The sequence below is a fragment of the Peromyscus eremicus genome, chromosome 4 (genome assembly GCF_949786415.1).
Source record: "Peromyscus eremicus chromosome 4, PerEre_H2_v1, whole genome shotgun sequence".
In the NCBI taxonomy this organism is placed as follows: Eukaryota; Metazoa; Chordata; class Mammalia; order Rodentia; family Cricetidae; genus Peromyscus; species Peromyscus eremicus.
Window position 1 is genome coordinate 11657110 of NC_081419.1, and position 13587 is coordinate 11670696.

Here is a 13587-nt window from a genome sequence, read left to right on the forward strand (position 1 = left end):
ACCTACACACACGTTCTCTCTTTTTCTATTCATTATAGGCCCGTCTCTATCATTATGTCCTATAAGGGTGGAGGCTGGTTGCTTTTATGTAAATAGAGACATAGTCCCAGCCTTGAAGAGGACAGTGGATAAGAAACTATCTTTTCTCCCTGACAGTAGCCATTCTTGCTACTGAGCTCCTCTCTTGCCAGCTGCTGCACCACTGCTGAGGGTTTGCACAGGGCATCCTGCTGTCATCCTGCAGGGTGTCCTGCCCAGGCTTTAACAGTTCTGGTTTTCACAGGCCAGCTAAGTGAACTTTTTGCTGTTCTATTTTGTTTCACCTTATTTATTTTTGAGATAATGTCATATGTATCCCAGACTGGCTTCAAACTTGTGCTGTTCCTGCCTCAGCTTCCCAAGACCCAAGATTATAGACATGCATTATAACGCCTAGCTCAGCTAAAAGGACTTGAAAAAAATCCACAGCACTGTGAGCCCAGGGTGAGGATATTTAGGAGGTTAGCAGGTACGATCTGGCTGGGTTTGAGTCTGACTGTCTGGAGTGCCCACACTGGGGATGTGGCCTGGGCAGGTTCTTTCAGGTATTTGATCAGATATTTCAGCTCTTGATCCACAAAACAAGGCCAATGGTCCCTTCCTTCATGTAAGATATTGTGAGGTCTGTTCCTCTGCCCCTAAGAAGTGCATTGACATTCTCTAACATTACAGACATTTAGAAACACAAGCTGGTCTAGGATGTTCAATCTGTGATTTTACAGATACCATGAATGAGGCTACAGTCTGGATGCACACCAGGTTCAAACTGTTTAGACAACACCACCAAGTAAATAAAATACAAAAGAACATAGCAAACATTTGAAAACTGGAAGAAAGCAACCTTAAACTCAGGCTGGCCAGGAGGAACTGTGCTCCTGTGACCAATGGTCCATCAGAGAAGGCCCTAAGGAAGGACTGAAGGACAACCCACCAAGGGCCAAAGCTGGAAAGAGTTAAAAAAAGGGGCAAGTCTGTGGTTTCTCTGCCTCCCACCCCCACCCCAGCTAATCTGTCACCTAATGAAGAAGGGGCTGGCATAAGTGAGCTAGCTGGCAGTTCACTTACAGCAAACTGATTAAGAATGTTCAACCAACAGCAGACTGTAGACCTTTCCAGAGAAAATAAATAGAGTGTAGACTGTATGCAAATGTGTTTGTCACTTTGACAGCACGTCTCAATTAAGGCATCTCGCGGCTGTGGGTAGGCTCTGTGGCTGCAGCTGGAAGGGAGAGCCTGCTGCATGGCTGATACTAGGGGCTTGACCTTAATCCGCATGCATGCATTAAAAAAAAATCCTGCCTTCCTGTGTACTTGCATAATGCTGGCAGCCACGTGAGGGAAGTGACAAACGGGGAAAGCCACTTTCATCCTCTCCAGTTTGCAGACCTGTGAAGGCACAGACAGCTCTTATTTCAACAGTTTGGGGTGGCTCTTTTAATTGTTTATCCCCCTCCCGTGTGAGCACACACACTCTTATTCTGCATTTAGCCGAGAATGACATTAAAGCCTCTCTCTATTTCTTGCTGAAATGGGAAGAAGGTCTCTCTATTTCCAATAGGGCCTCTTTTTTTGTGTGTTTTGAAAATGGAATGTTTAACACCATGAAATCCCTCTCCCCGCCCCCTCTTTCTCTGTAATGGGCTTCCAACTCCAGCGAGGGCTCCTTTCATGGGCAGGTTCACATGTGCAGGAATGAGGACAAAGGAAAGCAGGAAGCTGACTCTGGAATGCCAGGTTGGTGACAACCAGGGCTGTGCCTTCAGCAAACATGGCTAGGAACTGCGGTGAGGATTGCTCCAACAGGGCCTGAGCCCCAGAGAAGGCAGGTCTTCAGGGTACAGACAGCAGAGAATACAAGGAGTTAGTGCTTCTGCTTTACAGTACATGTCAGTTTCCAGAATAGCCCTTCTAAGTGTAAAATTAGAAAAGTGGCAGATTTCCCCAATTAATGAGGTATGGACATACTACCCGAAAAGACGATTAGAATAGAATGATTTTCATGCTTCAGCCAGCCAGTGCTTTATAATGACCCACAGCAACAGTCTTGCTACTTCTCTTTTTCCTTTTACACTTTTATTTGTTTACTTTTTGTATGTGTGTTTGCTTACACATGTGGGGTATATGCATGCAATGGCCCACATGTGGAGGTCAGAGGACAAATTGGGAGAAAGAGTTGGTTTTCTCCTACCATGCAGTGGCTGGGGACTGAACTCTAACTGTCAGGTTTGGCTGCAGGTGTCTTTACCTGCTGAGCCATCTTGAGGGTCTGGTTCTCTTTATTTTTAAATAGCTCAATGCCTGATACATACTAAGCACTTGATAAATGTCCCTCAAAACAAGAAAAGTTTTAAACGTAGGACTCTGGGCTCTTTCTGAGGTGGAATAGCAATCCTACTTCCAGTAAATAAAACTCACATAGATTAGCTTTATCATACCTCATCTAGGCAATGGCTAAAGGATCAGGTGATTTAAGCTCAGTAGTACAAAAGCACTGGCTGAGCAAGTACTCAGTCCTTGGTTAGAGCCACAGCACCAGAAAATCAACCAAAAGACCAAACAACAACAATAATAAATGTTGCGAACTCTTGTTACAACCATACCTTGCTAACTGAGCCACGTTCCAGATACCAAATCAAACCAAAAGCACCAAACTAAACCACACACAGCACACATAACATGTTTAAATTTGATCATTAGAGTGGTTGTTTGAAGGGAGGTAGGGAAGGGTACATTATCTTTTTAGTTGAAAATACAACCACAGGTAGGAAACGTATGAAAATTTCAATTTCTGTAAAGAGTGTATCACTTAAAAGGAAAGAAATAAAATCAAATGAATAGACAATTTTTTAAGCGCTCAGATCCTTGCAAGCTGTTGGGTACTGAGTTGGATCTCTAGACCCATAGCAAGGGTGTTTACTCTGGGAAGCTCAACTCCCAATATTGATTTTCAGGAAGTACATTAATAAAGAACCCCTAATTGATTTTTTTAAGCCTTTGCTTGTTGCCTTTTATTTGAAGGTGCAAAGAAGGGCCTGGGATGCCAAAGTGTTCTAATGAGACGCTTAGCTAACAGGCACCTTAAATGCAGTGTCTTGGAGTAGGGGAGGCAGTGAGCACAGTTAATGACTCCATTTAACAGTGGAGCTAGTGATGATCAATGCCATGCTGCCCCTACGTAGAGTTTTGAAAATTCACCTTCAAAACATGTTTGTGTCAAACACTTGGTGATGTGAAGAGCATGGAGTTGCTTTGCTGAAGGAGAGCTGGGGTACGAATCCATGGCTGCTCATACTTCAGCTTCTGATAAACCCAAACCAAAACCTCAAAACAGTCCTGCGGAAGTGCACAGCACATACCTGCCCAAAGTGGACTGTGATTGGTCTCCGGTCTTCTCGAAGTCTGGGGTCCTTGGCCTCTGCCAGTGGGGATGGCACGGTCTTTGGCAGTGGCTCTTCTGCAGAGGAGGCACAGCCATTCTCAGCGATGTCCTGCAGGGAGAAGGAAGGTCTGGGGTTGGCACTGTGGTCCCAGCTCTTTGTCCTGTCACCTCATCCCCACAAGCCAGGAGGCCTGCTAAGAACTCTCTCCAGGCTTTCTAAGGCTGATTTCAGGGAGAGGTGGAGGAAATAGAAGCTAACTTAGCCTTCTGACATTGATGCACCAAAAAAGCCAAAACCATCTACACAAAACTAAACATAATAATTCACAGTGGTGAAAAAAGCCTATTTCATTCTACATTCTTCTATGACTATTTTCATTTTCACATGTTCACTTTGTCTATATGTAGACATTTAAAAATTACTTGTAATCACAGCTCATGCATAATTTTATATCCAGTTTTTTCTCCAATATAAGTATCACCATGGTGCTATATGGTCATTATAATAATTTCAATGGATACATATTTTCATTGAGCAAATCTAATAACTCATCCCACAACTATTGGGTGTTTGTTTTTTATTTCTCCTTTCTAAATGCTAGCAATAAATTTTTCTTTCCTTTTGTATTATTGCTTCTGTGGAAATCCCCAGGAATGAAGGCATGAGGTCAAACATATAAACACTTTTTAAGGCTTTTTATTCATTCTACCAAATTGCTTTCCAATTTACACCAACTCCCCGTAATGGGTGTGCTATCGGTTTCACAGTACTTGTTAGCCTTATCATTTAAAAATGTATTGCTAATTTAATAGGTGAAAAATTAGACCTCATTGTTGTTTCAATTTGCATTACTTTGATTATTTGCGACTGTCTGCTTACTGATGGTGCTACCGATCACATTCATGACTTCTCCCTTCTCCTCGTGTTTCTGGAAGGACCTATGGGTCTCTCTGACCTGCAGAGTCGCTACAGGATGAAGGAAAGCTTTAAAAACCTAAACATTTACATTTTATTTGTGTATCTGGGAAATGAAGTCAAATGGTCAGGTAAGAAAACTCCCCATGTGCAAAGGGTCAGCCATGACTTCTTTGGCTGTGGCAGTCAGGGAGCACTGGTGTGAGCTAGTCAAAACATGGATGTGTCTCTTTCTGCAATAAGCATTCTGTGTTTTTTTGAGGATATGAAAGTTAGTTAGGACAAGTCAGAGAATAAAGGTACAAATAAATAATTTAAATAATCATTTTTTTCACCATATAAAAATAACATTAAACAACATCCAATTCTTTCAATTGTAGAAAAAATTGTACATTTTGGTCAGCAGATTACTCCTCAAATTCTGCATGTAAGAGATCATTGGCCACTTTCTCAACTGAATCGAGAGAATCGTGAGACAGAGGGAAAGTGGTTACTTAGGACAATTATGTTTTAAGGAGGAAACAAAGGTAAACCTCTGAACCTCAGTTTCTCTATCTGTAAATGGGTATATGGGAGCCAGGGATGAAAGGAGATAGGTAATATAACGTAAATGCCTAGAACTTTATTAGCTATCCAATAAACTATTTATTGGAATGAAACAGATAGCTTCTATACATGTGTGTATACAGGTGTGTGTGTGTGCATGTATAGTGTTATACATCAACTACCAACCTCCTGGCTTCCTTTCCTAAGGAATTAGCTGCTATTCAGTCAGCCCAGAAGAGCCTCTGCTTGGCCAGAAATACAGGAAGGTGATGACCTTTTGGCCTTTCAAACAGGGCTTAGGTTATGTGGCCCGCATTGGATTGGCCAGTCTCAGCTAAGCTAAGGCTCAGTGATGAAAGGGACTACCGACAGCCAATTAGAAATGGGTTGTTGGGAAAGGGGCTGCCCTAAGGTGCCTGGGTCAAATGGAACAAAGTAAGGAGGTGGGGTGGGTTGTCTTTCCATGTCAGAGAGCAACAAAGGGGCAAAAGGGGCATTTCGGTTATGTGTGGGTGCATCTAGAGGATTAACACAGGGCGAATGAGGCCAAGCTGTAACAAATTCATTTTTGGTCCAGGAAAATACTCCCATACCATGTGTGCCTGTGTGCCTGTGTGCCTGTGTGCCTCTCTGTGTGTGTGTGTGTGTGTGTGTGTGTGTGTGTGTGTCTCACGTGCACACGCTTGGCTGAAAAAAAATGGAGCTACAAGGTAACACGGTAGGAAAATATATTAACTAGGAAACTATAAAATACTTATTTAAAAGAAAACATGACAGTTTTGGGGAAAGTGTCTTAGTTGAAGCTTTAAGTAAAGACTGCTGTCTTCTAGCTGTATCTGCTCCATCAAGAGACAGTTTCCCCAGTCTCTCAGACTCAACCTCTGCAATGGTTTCTGCTTTGACAACAGGGAGATTCCCAGTTGTTCAGCAGAGGGCTCCAGAGAATGGTTTAAATGAGATGAGCTATGAGGAGGCTTTGAGAGAACACAATGCAAAGGACACAATGCTTCCCTGTGTGGGACACCTAACGCTGGTGGCTACCTTTCCAGACTATTGGCTTCTATTCTCACACTTCATTCTCACGATGATTATGAAGTAAACAGGATTATCTTTTCTTTATGATGAAGCAATAGGATTCAGACAGGGGAACCTATTCAAGATCACAGAGCTACAAAGAGGAGGAACCTAAAATGCAGACTTCTGACATTTAAATCCTATCTACTTATAACAACAGCTCAAGTGAAGGTATCTTGGACCTGAGCGGGCATATGTGACGCTGGGCCATCAAAAATGACTTCCTCTTCCTCCTTGGCAGTCCTTCTGGCTAAACTGGTCACAGGCTGCCATGTCCTATGCCATCTACCGTGCCGCTCTCCAGACTGTGAGTTCCTTGGGATCTGAGTTTTCTTGAGTCTAGCACAGCTCTCCCATAAGTCTCTGTTAAGTTGAGCTAGCATTTGGAAGGTAAATGTGCCTTCATGTCTGAAAGTCACATTTTGTTTAGTTAGAACATCCAGAGATGCCCGAGTTCCTGTACTTTCTCATGGCTCCCCATTGAGCTTTTAGCTTCTTCACTATTTCTTCCATGTGGGGAAGGACAGGGAGCAGAGGGGAGGGAGGAGCAGGGGTCAAGAGAGCAATGAGAACAGTGCACATTCTCTTTTCCATCTAACAGCAGACATACTGTATGAGTAGGAGCCAACAGAGCAACTCTGCACTGCTTGATTAAAGAAACTGTGGCCCAAGAACTAACTGACATCAGCTAAGGGACTGGGATATGGGTACCCTGATTCCTTCCTGAGAGGAACACTAATTGGAAGTTTACAAAAAAATACTTTGAGATGTGAGTGCCCTGTGGACCACTAATTCCATTTGTAGAAATTTTTTCAAATGAAGAAACCTAGAAGTAACTCAGGTATCCAATAACAGCATTGATTAAGGTAAGTGTGCGTGTGTGTGTGTGTGTGTGTGTGTGTGTGTGTGTGTGTATGTACAATGTGTATGCATGTGTGTAGTATGTGTGTATACATGTGTGCATGTATATGTGTGTATGCATGTGTATGTGTAGTACGTGTGTATATATGCCCATCCAATAAAATGTATGAGCTACTTAAAACAAGGACACATGGAGGAATCATTTTTAGAAGGCAGGGACATGTTCAGTGCATATCACAAGAAAATGCAGTTGGAAGGGACGTTATTTCTCTCCTGACCTGCTGAATTCCCAAAAAATATGCATTTTGTTGGTTGGCAAATGGAAAACAAAAAGTTGACCTTTGGGGTTGGGGATTTAGCTCAGTGGTAGAGCCCTGGGTTCGGTCCTCAGCTCTGGAAAAAAACAAAACAAAACAAACAAACAAACAAAAAACTTGACCTTCTAAATGTCATTTTTAAAAAGGGAAACAAGGGGATACAAGAGGGGTGGGCCAACTCCTTCCTGCAGGGTCCCACAGGAGGAAGAGAGAGCTACAACTCAAGGGGCTACCACAGGGAAGCAAATTCTGTCCAGGAGCCTCAAGGCTAAGAGCAGGGAGTGCTCCACCAAGCCCCATCGCTAGGCAGAGCAAAGGAGGCAGAGGAGAATTCTATTTCTGTCTCCTTCCCAGAGCTCCCAGGAAAAAAAGAATCCTGACAGCTTCCCTCTACCTCTCTGTGGATAAGACAGGAATAGCACATGATGCTCCTCTGTGGATGAGCATCAGTGAATAGGCAGGGGCATGAAGCCAGGGCCTGGTGAGCAGGGGGAACAAAGTGCTATTAAGGCCTTCGGAGGAGCTGGGACAGACTTCCTGAGGCAGAGGAGCAAGGCCAGGCCAGGCATTCACACCTGGAGTTGGAAGTAGGGCCCAGCACTCGCAGAACGCCTAGAGCACCCCTCTCTTTGCTGGGCAGGCTGAGGCTGGCAAGGACAGGGTGGCCTCAACCAAGGGATATAGCTGTGTCAGCGCCATGTTCTGGAAAGATTCCTCTTGTGGCTGTGTGAGCAATTTAAAGGGAGGTGGACCCACGGCAGCCATTTCTTAGTGTGTGTACACATCGCTGTTTGGGCAGACTGTCTGTTCTAGGAATGAACAAAGAAATGGAGAGGACACACTCTCATTTATGGAGCTGTTACTAAGTTCTCCTGTTAACACATCACCTCTTCTAAGACAGTTAATGGGTGAGGAAAACAGAGAGGGCTGGTAACTCCCACCCTACACAACCATACTGAATCTTCTGGTTGGCCTCAGAAGCCCAAATGCCATATCCCCATGGGGTGGGGTGTGTATGGCCAAGGCCAGAGCCTTCTCCTTTCCTCTGAGATTTGTGTTGTACTTGTCTTTTCCAGCCTACTTCCCACAACAGCAAATGTAAATTAAAATATGAATATTGATATCAAACTAGTAGCCAAAATTGGAGTTGCAGTGATTGAGGTTGCAGCATTATTTTAAAGTGTCTAAAGACAGGGAGCTGACAGTTGTGTGATAAGGTGTGAAAATGTCTGTTCTGTAAGAGTCTACCTGTTCTGCCCACCCGCCCAGGCTTGCTCATGCCCTTCACTGCACTTGCAAGTGTTTGGCTAGAAACTCAAGCCAACTGTGGGTGTGCTCCTTTAAGTCACAGAGATACTAAGCAAGCTCAATTTGTCACTTAAAGAACAGAGAAACTTTCCAAATGGCTATGAAATGGGCCCATTTGGCTAAAGTATTCTGATACTAAAGAAAAAAAAAAATTCAGGAATTCCTTAAGGGCACACAATGACATCCTTCTGTGTGTGTCTTAGCGCTCCCTACAGGCAAAGAGGGAGAGTGTGCAGCCACTGGATTTAAGGTGGCACTCTCTGGACAGCCTGGACCAGGGAAGCAGAATGCAACTTGTTGATGTCCTTCCACAGTCAGGCCTGGTGAGGACATATGCCCAGGGAAGTGCCACTGTCCCCTTAGGAAGCCATGCCATTTCTCCTTCCTATCTCTGAGCAGGCTGGACTTCAAAGGAGGCCAGGCTACAGCAGAACTTGGCCACTTTGTTCCATTTATCCAGAGAAATATGTTCTCCATCTTTCTTTTTTGTCCCTGAGCTGAAGCAGAGCAGATGTGGAATAAAGCCACACTATAGGATCTATGAACAATCACTTGCCAGTGGTCACAGATATCCTGAAAGCTATTTCAGAGGCTTTGAAAAATCTATAGCACAAATGAACAAGGGATGGGAAAGGGCCCTGCTCAGCTGCATTAGAGATGGACCCTCCACACACCATGGTGACCTCTCCTCAGGTCGGCCTCACATTCTCTATTTGCAATTCAAACCCAAGGCAAGAGCAAAGAGGGCAAGCTTGGGTTCTTGATTATATGTGTGAGGTCACCATTGCTATGCAGAGTTAGAGGGCCAGGTGGCAACCCAGCACATTGGAAAATTGGGTCTTTGCTGGCAACTGCCTCAATTTCATAGCAGAAACCAAACTTGTGATATCTGTGTCAGGTGCATCAAGGGAGTCATAGAGACAGGTTCCATGTAGCATGGAGGGGTGGGTGGAAGGGGGAGAAAAAAGCCAAGGAAATACTTTCCACTACAGTGAGATAGGTCAGGGGAAGCCAAATCCTAAATTAGCTCAAGAAAAAGAGCTAGAGATCACCAGAGACCAAGGGCCTATATATACTGAACAATGCTGGGGTTTCAATTACAAAACAGCTCTTCCAAGAACAACTGCAAAATATCAAGTCTGTGGAAACCTGTAAGAGCGAAGGGGGAAAAGTGAAAATTGAAAAGGGTGCACTAATAGATCTGTCAACAGCCCAATGATGACAAGCCACATTTCTATAAAATGCCTTTACCATTTGTGTCACCTGAGATGCACTGACACTGTCTATAGAACATTATCTCCTGAAGCTATTCTTGAAAAGACTGGTGTGGGCTGGGGAGAGAGGAGAGGGAAAAAATCGGCTTTAGATTCTACGAAGGAAGGGAAAGGTGGAGTGTGTGGAAGGAACACGATCTAGATTGTGTAAATGAGCCTTTGGGCAAACACATGAAAAAAGTTGGGCTTTGCTGGCTGCTGCAGAAAGATGTGAGTAGTGGGAAAAGGCTAGAAGGGCAGTCCCTGGCTCCGTGGTCAGCAGAAGCAATGAGACCCATGAAGCCATTTGTCTGGCGCCTGAGGAGGGACCTGTCTTTGCTTATTTCAGGCAGTATACTAACCAACCACAGCCTACAATCTAGACACTGGGGAGGGAAAAGCTCCCTCCTGGACACATCTAATGCAGGCCCACAAGACTGGGACAGGAGATGAAAAGGTACGATTAGTGACTCAAATAACATCTAGCTAAAGAATCCCACCTGCCAGTGTCTGCCAGGGTGAACAGACTGCCATGGGGGCTGCGCTGATTTGTGTTATAGGGTTTGTATCACAGGATGAGAACCTCAGCTGTTAAGAATTCACTGTCAGCCGAAGCTAGGAATTTTAAATGCTTAGTCAGAGCAAATTATTTTCCAATTAAAAGAAAAGAATCAATTCTTTCGACCCATTTCAAATTAATGAGCATTTTTCTGACTTCATAAAGTTGAAACCACTTTCAATTTAAAAAAAAAAAACAACAAATTGCCAAGACAGTGGCACATTTAGGGGTGTGGGAAAAATGATCCCAGACATCTTTTGTAAAAGAAAACACTTGTTTGGGAAAGCAGTGAGCAGCAGAGAATGGAAGTGTTCTGACAGTGGAGGTCAACAGATCTGAAATCTAATCCTGTTTCTGCTAGGCTCACACACTGTGGCCTTGGCAATTATTTCACTCACAGCTTTGTTCTATGGATTTGGGGTGACAGCTCCTAGTCTGGCCCACCTTTAACAAAGAGTGGCAATCACAGTATTGGAGGCCATGTTGTGACTGTGTAAAAAAACGCCCCCTGCTCTGGTCACCTTGCTGTACTCCCCATGGACTCAGGTTGGGGAAATCTCAGCCACAGTGACTTCATATAATTTTTCTGATGAACCACAGAGCCTCTGTTTGCCTCCATGTGCCTTAAACATAGGCTAGGCTGCTTTCACTCAGTGCCGTGTGGTGGGAGACCCACGGCATTCTCTTCCTATTCACTCTTTGTGTTTGCGTAGGAACCATGTGTGTGCCAGAACCAGAGGGGTCCTTTCTCTGGACATGCATTTTGCTTTAAGTTATGACCAGTCCTAGGTCAGAAGTGGGTGGTGGGGAGGACACCTGCAAGCCCCAGGCCTGGTAGGGCAGGGCAGAGGACAGTGGCAACTCTGAACTTGACTGCCTTTGTGGGTTTAAGCCCACAAAGAGTTTTAATGTTATTTGAAGACAGTTTTTTGTCTGTGAATATTTATAACGGTGTGAAACTCCCGGACAGCTGGTAATGCATTTTGAAGTGTGCTAACAACACTGTATCAAACAGCCCTCTATTGATCACATCCTACTTTTTTGTGGCCACGCATTTCATACACGGTGCTTATACATTTTGAATAAGAACTTCAAGTACCTTTTGCTTCAAGCGGTTTTTCACCTCTTTTATTCCCATTTTTGCATGATCTTTTGCCTGCATGAAAAATTAATTTAAGTTAAGATTCCCTTTCTGTTTCCAGCAGGGTCTATGCTTGATTTCAGTCCACCATGAATCACCTTCTCTGATTACTAGAAAAAGGAAGGAAAAATGGGATCATCAAGTTGAAAATACAATGGCTGTGAAAACAAATACAAAGGTAAAAGGTTAAAAAAAAAAATCCCTTAAAGGGGCTGCAGAGATTCCATTTTTGCATTTTGATGGTAGAGACTTTTTTCTTCTTTTCCTTCCCAGGCCTTTCTTCTGCTCTCTATAATTATTTACCTTGGCAGCGTGGTGACAGCTACCACTAAAAGAACAGCAGCTCTACCAGCCACAGGACTAGAGCACCCACGATACCTCACCAGGGCAGGGCCTCAGGATCAATCTCCTCTCCAGGTTGAAGGGTTGAAACTCGACACAACTGCCAGGTTTTTATAGTGCCATTTCCAAAATTTCATTTTGGTGGACACTCTGGCTTCTACTTTCTGCCAGTTCCGACCTGTGTGTCTTTGCTGGTAGCCACCTGTCCATTATAGTAGCCACTCTAAGCAGAGGAAACACTAACACAATTCAAAATGACAATAAAACAAAGCCCCCCTGCATGTGGCTCAGGGTCAAATGATCAAGGAAGAAAAAGCACAAGAACAAGCACTCGAGGCTTGTGAGGGATGGAGTGCCAGGGTTGATGGGTCTGCTCTCACTCTGTGTGGATCTGAGTCTCACATGCACTTCCTATAGGGCAGAGCCAAGAGAGAGGATGACGAATTCAGGACAGAACTGAGGGGAGTCTTCCCACCATGCACACAGTCATGGTTATAAACAGAGGTCCTCCCCAACCCTCTGGTCTCCACACTCCCTGTATATAACTATACTTGTAACCCGACATGGGGAGGTTATAAATGAGGGGGTGGTCTTCCCACCATGCACACAGTCATGACCATAAAACAGCAAAAAGCCAAGCAATTCTCAGAACATCGAGACTGCTAAGAAATGGCATGGCCACCCTTTGGTCACTTCTGCAATCTAGGCATTGATACACTTAAGAGTCAGGTTGTGTTGGGCGTAGTGGCACATGTCTCTAATCCCAGCACTTGGGAGGCAGAGACAGGAAGATCTCTGAGTCTGAGGCCAGTCTGGTCTACAGAGTGAGTTCTAGGACAGCCAGGGCTATACAGAAAAACCCTGTTTTGAAAAAAAACAAACAAACCAAAACCAACCAAACAAAAAAGAGTCAGACTGAATGAAAGAACCCATCCATGGCTTCCAGACTGCCACCAGTACTTACAAACTTGTAGACAGTCTTCATGGCTGGGTTAGCTTTTGTTTTTACAGTATTCAGAATTGCTCCACTTCCTTTCTGTAATAAAAATGTCAATCAGTGATGTGGGCTGGAAGGAGAGTGGGCCAGCACCAACAAAGAGTGTTTCTCTTTAATTGAGCCAGGCAACATTTCCAGAGTGTGTGAGAAGAGAAGTAGGCCCAGGTGGTCACTGGTTGGGGTTAGTTAGGGCTATGGCAGACGTGTGTGTGTGTGTGTGTGTGTGTGTGTGTGTGTGTGTGTGTGTGTGTGTGTGTGTGTCCCCGTGTATGTGTGCATGTATGGGAACTGGAGAAGAAGCATGTGATAACCAGTCAAGGGGAGACAGTAGGTTCTATGTTCTGCCCCTGTCCAGGCTATCTGAGGCAAGGGTCTCCTTATGGTTGCCAGTAGCTCTTTAAAGAATTTCTAGTTACCATAGATAGTGTTCAGTCATATATCATAACTGAATTATGTAGCTAACTTCAAGCTAGGGAAGAAAACAGGGTTCTGATCAGGACCCCCTAGCAATATGATTCATCCCTTTCCTTGGGGAGTATGGGAGGAATCTATGGAGGAAGGTTTTCTACTGCTTAGGAGGCAGCTAAGTGAACTCAAGTGCACAGTCCATTTCTAACTGCAACCTGGGCAACATGTTGCAAGGCTGTAAGGGCCCTGAGCCCAGGGAGATCTATTTGAAGACCACCAGGCTTTGTGTATGGGTGAGAGACATACCAGGGTTCAAATGACATCTGGATGGTGGCAGCTACACTGGAAGTTTGGAAGTTTGAAGACTGGGGAGGTCTTGGGAGCAGAAAACATTTGACCTGGGCCATGGAGGACAAGTGGAGGTTGATGTGGAACATAGTAGAAATG

At 44.3% G+C, this 13587-nt stretch overlaps 1 protein-coding gene across 6 annotated transcripts in view; it reads right to left on the reverse strand.

The window, feature by feature from the left end:
• Dennd1a (DENN domain containing 1A) overlaps positions 1-13587 on the reverse strand; it is a 502935-nt gene that overhangs the window by 44569 nt on the left and 444779 nt on the right. For all 6 annotated transcript variants that reach the window (XM_059260209.1, XM_059260211.1, XM_059260210.1 and 3 more), the window contains 3 exons: positions 12700-12771; positions 11352-11408; positions 3396-3527 (listed from right to left, as the gene is read on the reverse strand). In XM_059260209.1, the coding sequence (XP_059116192.1) occupies positions 3396-3527; positions 11352-11408; positions 12700-12771 (261 nt within the window). The remainder of the gene's footprint in view (positions 1-3395; positions 3528-11351; positions 11409-12699; positions 12772-13587) is intronic.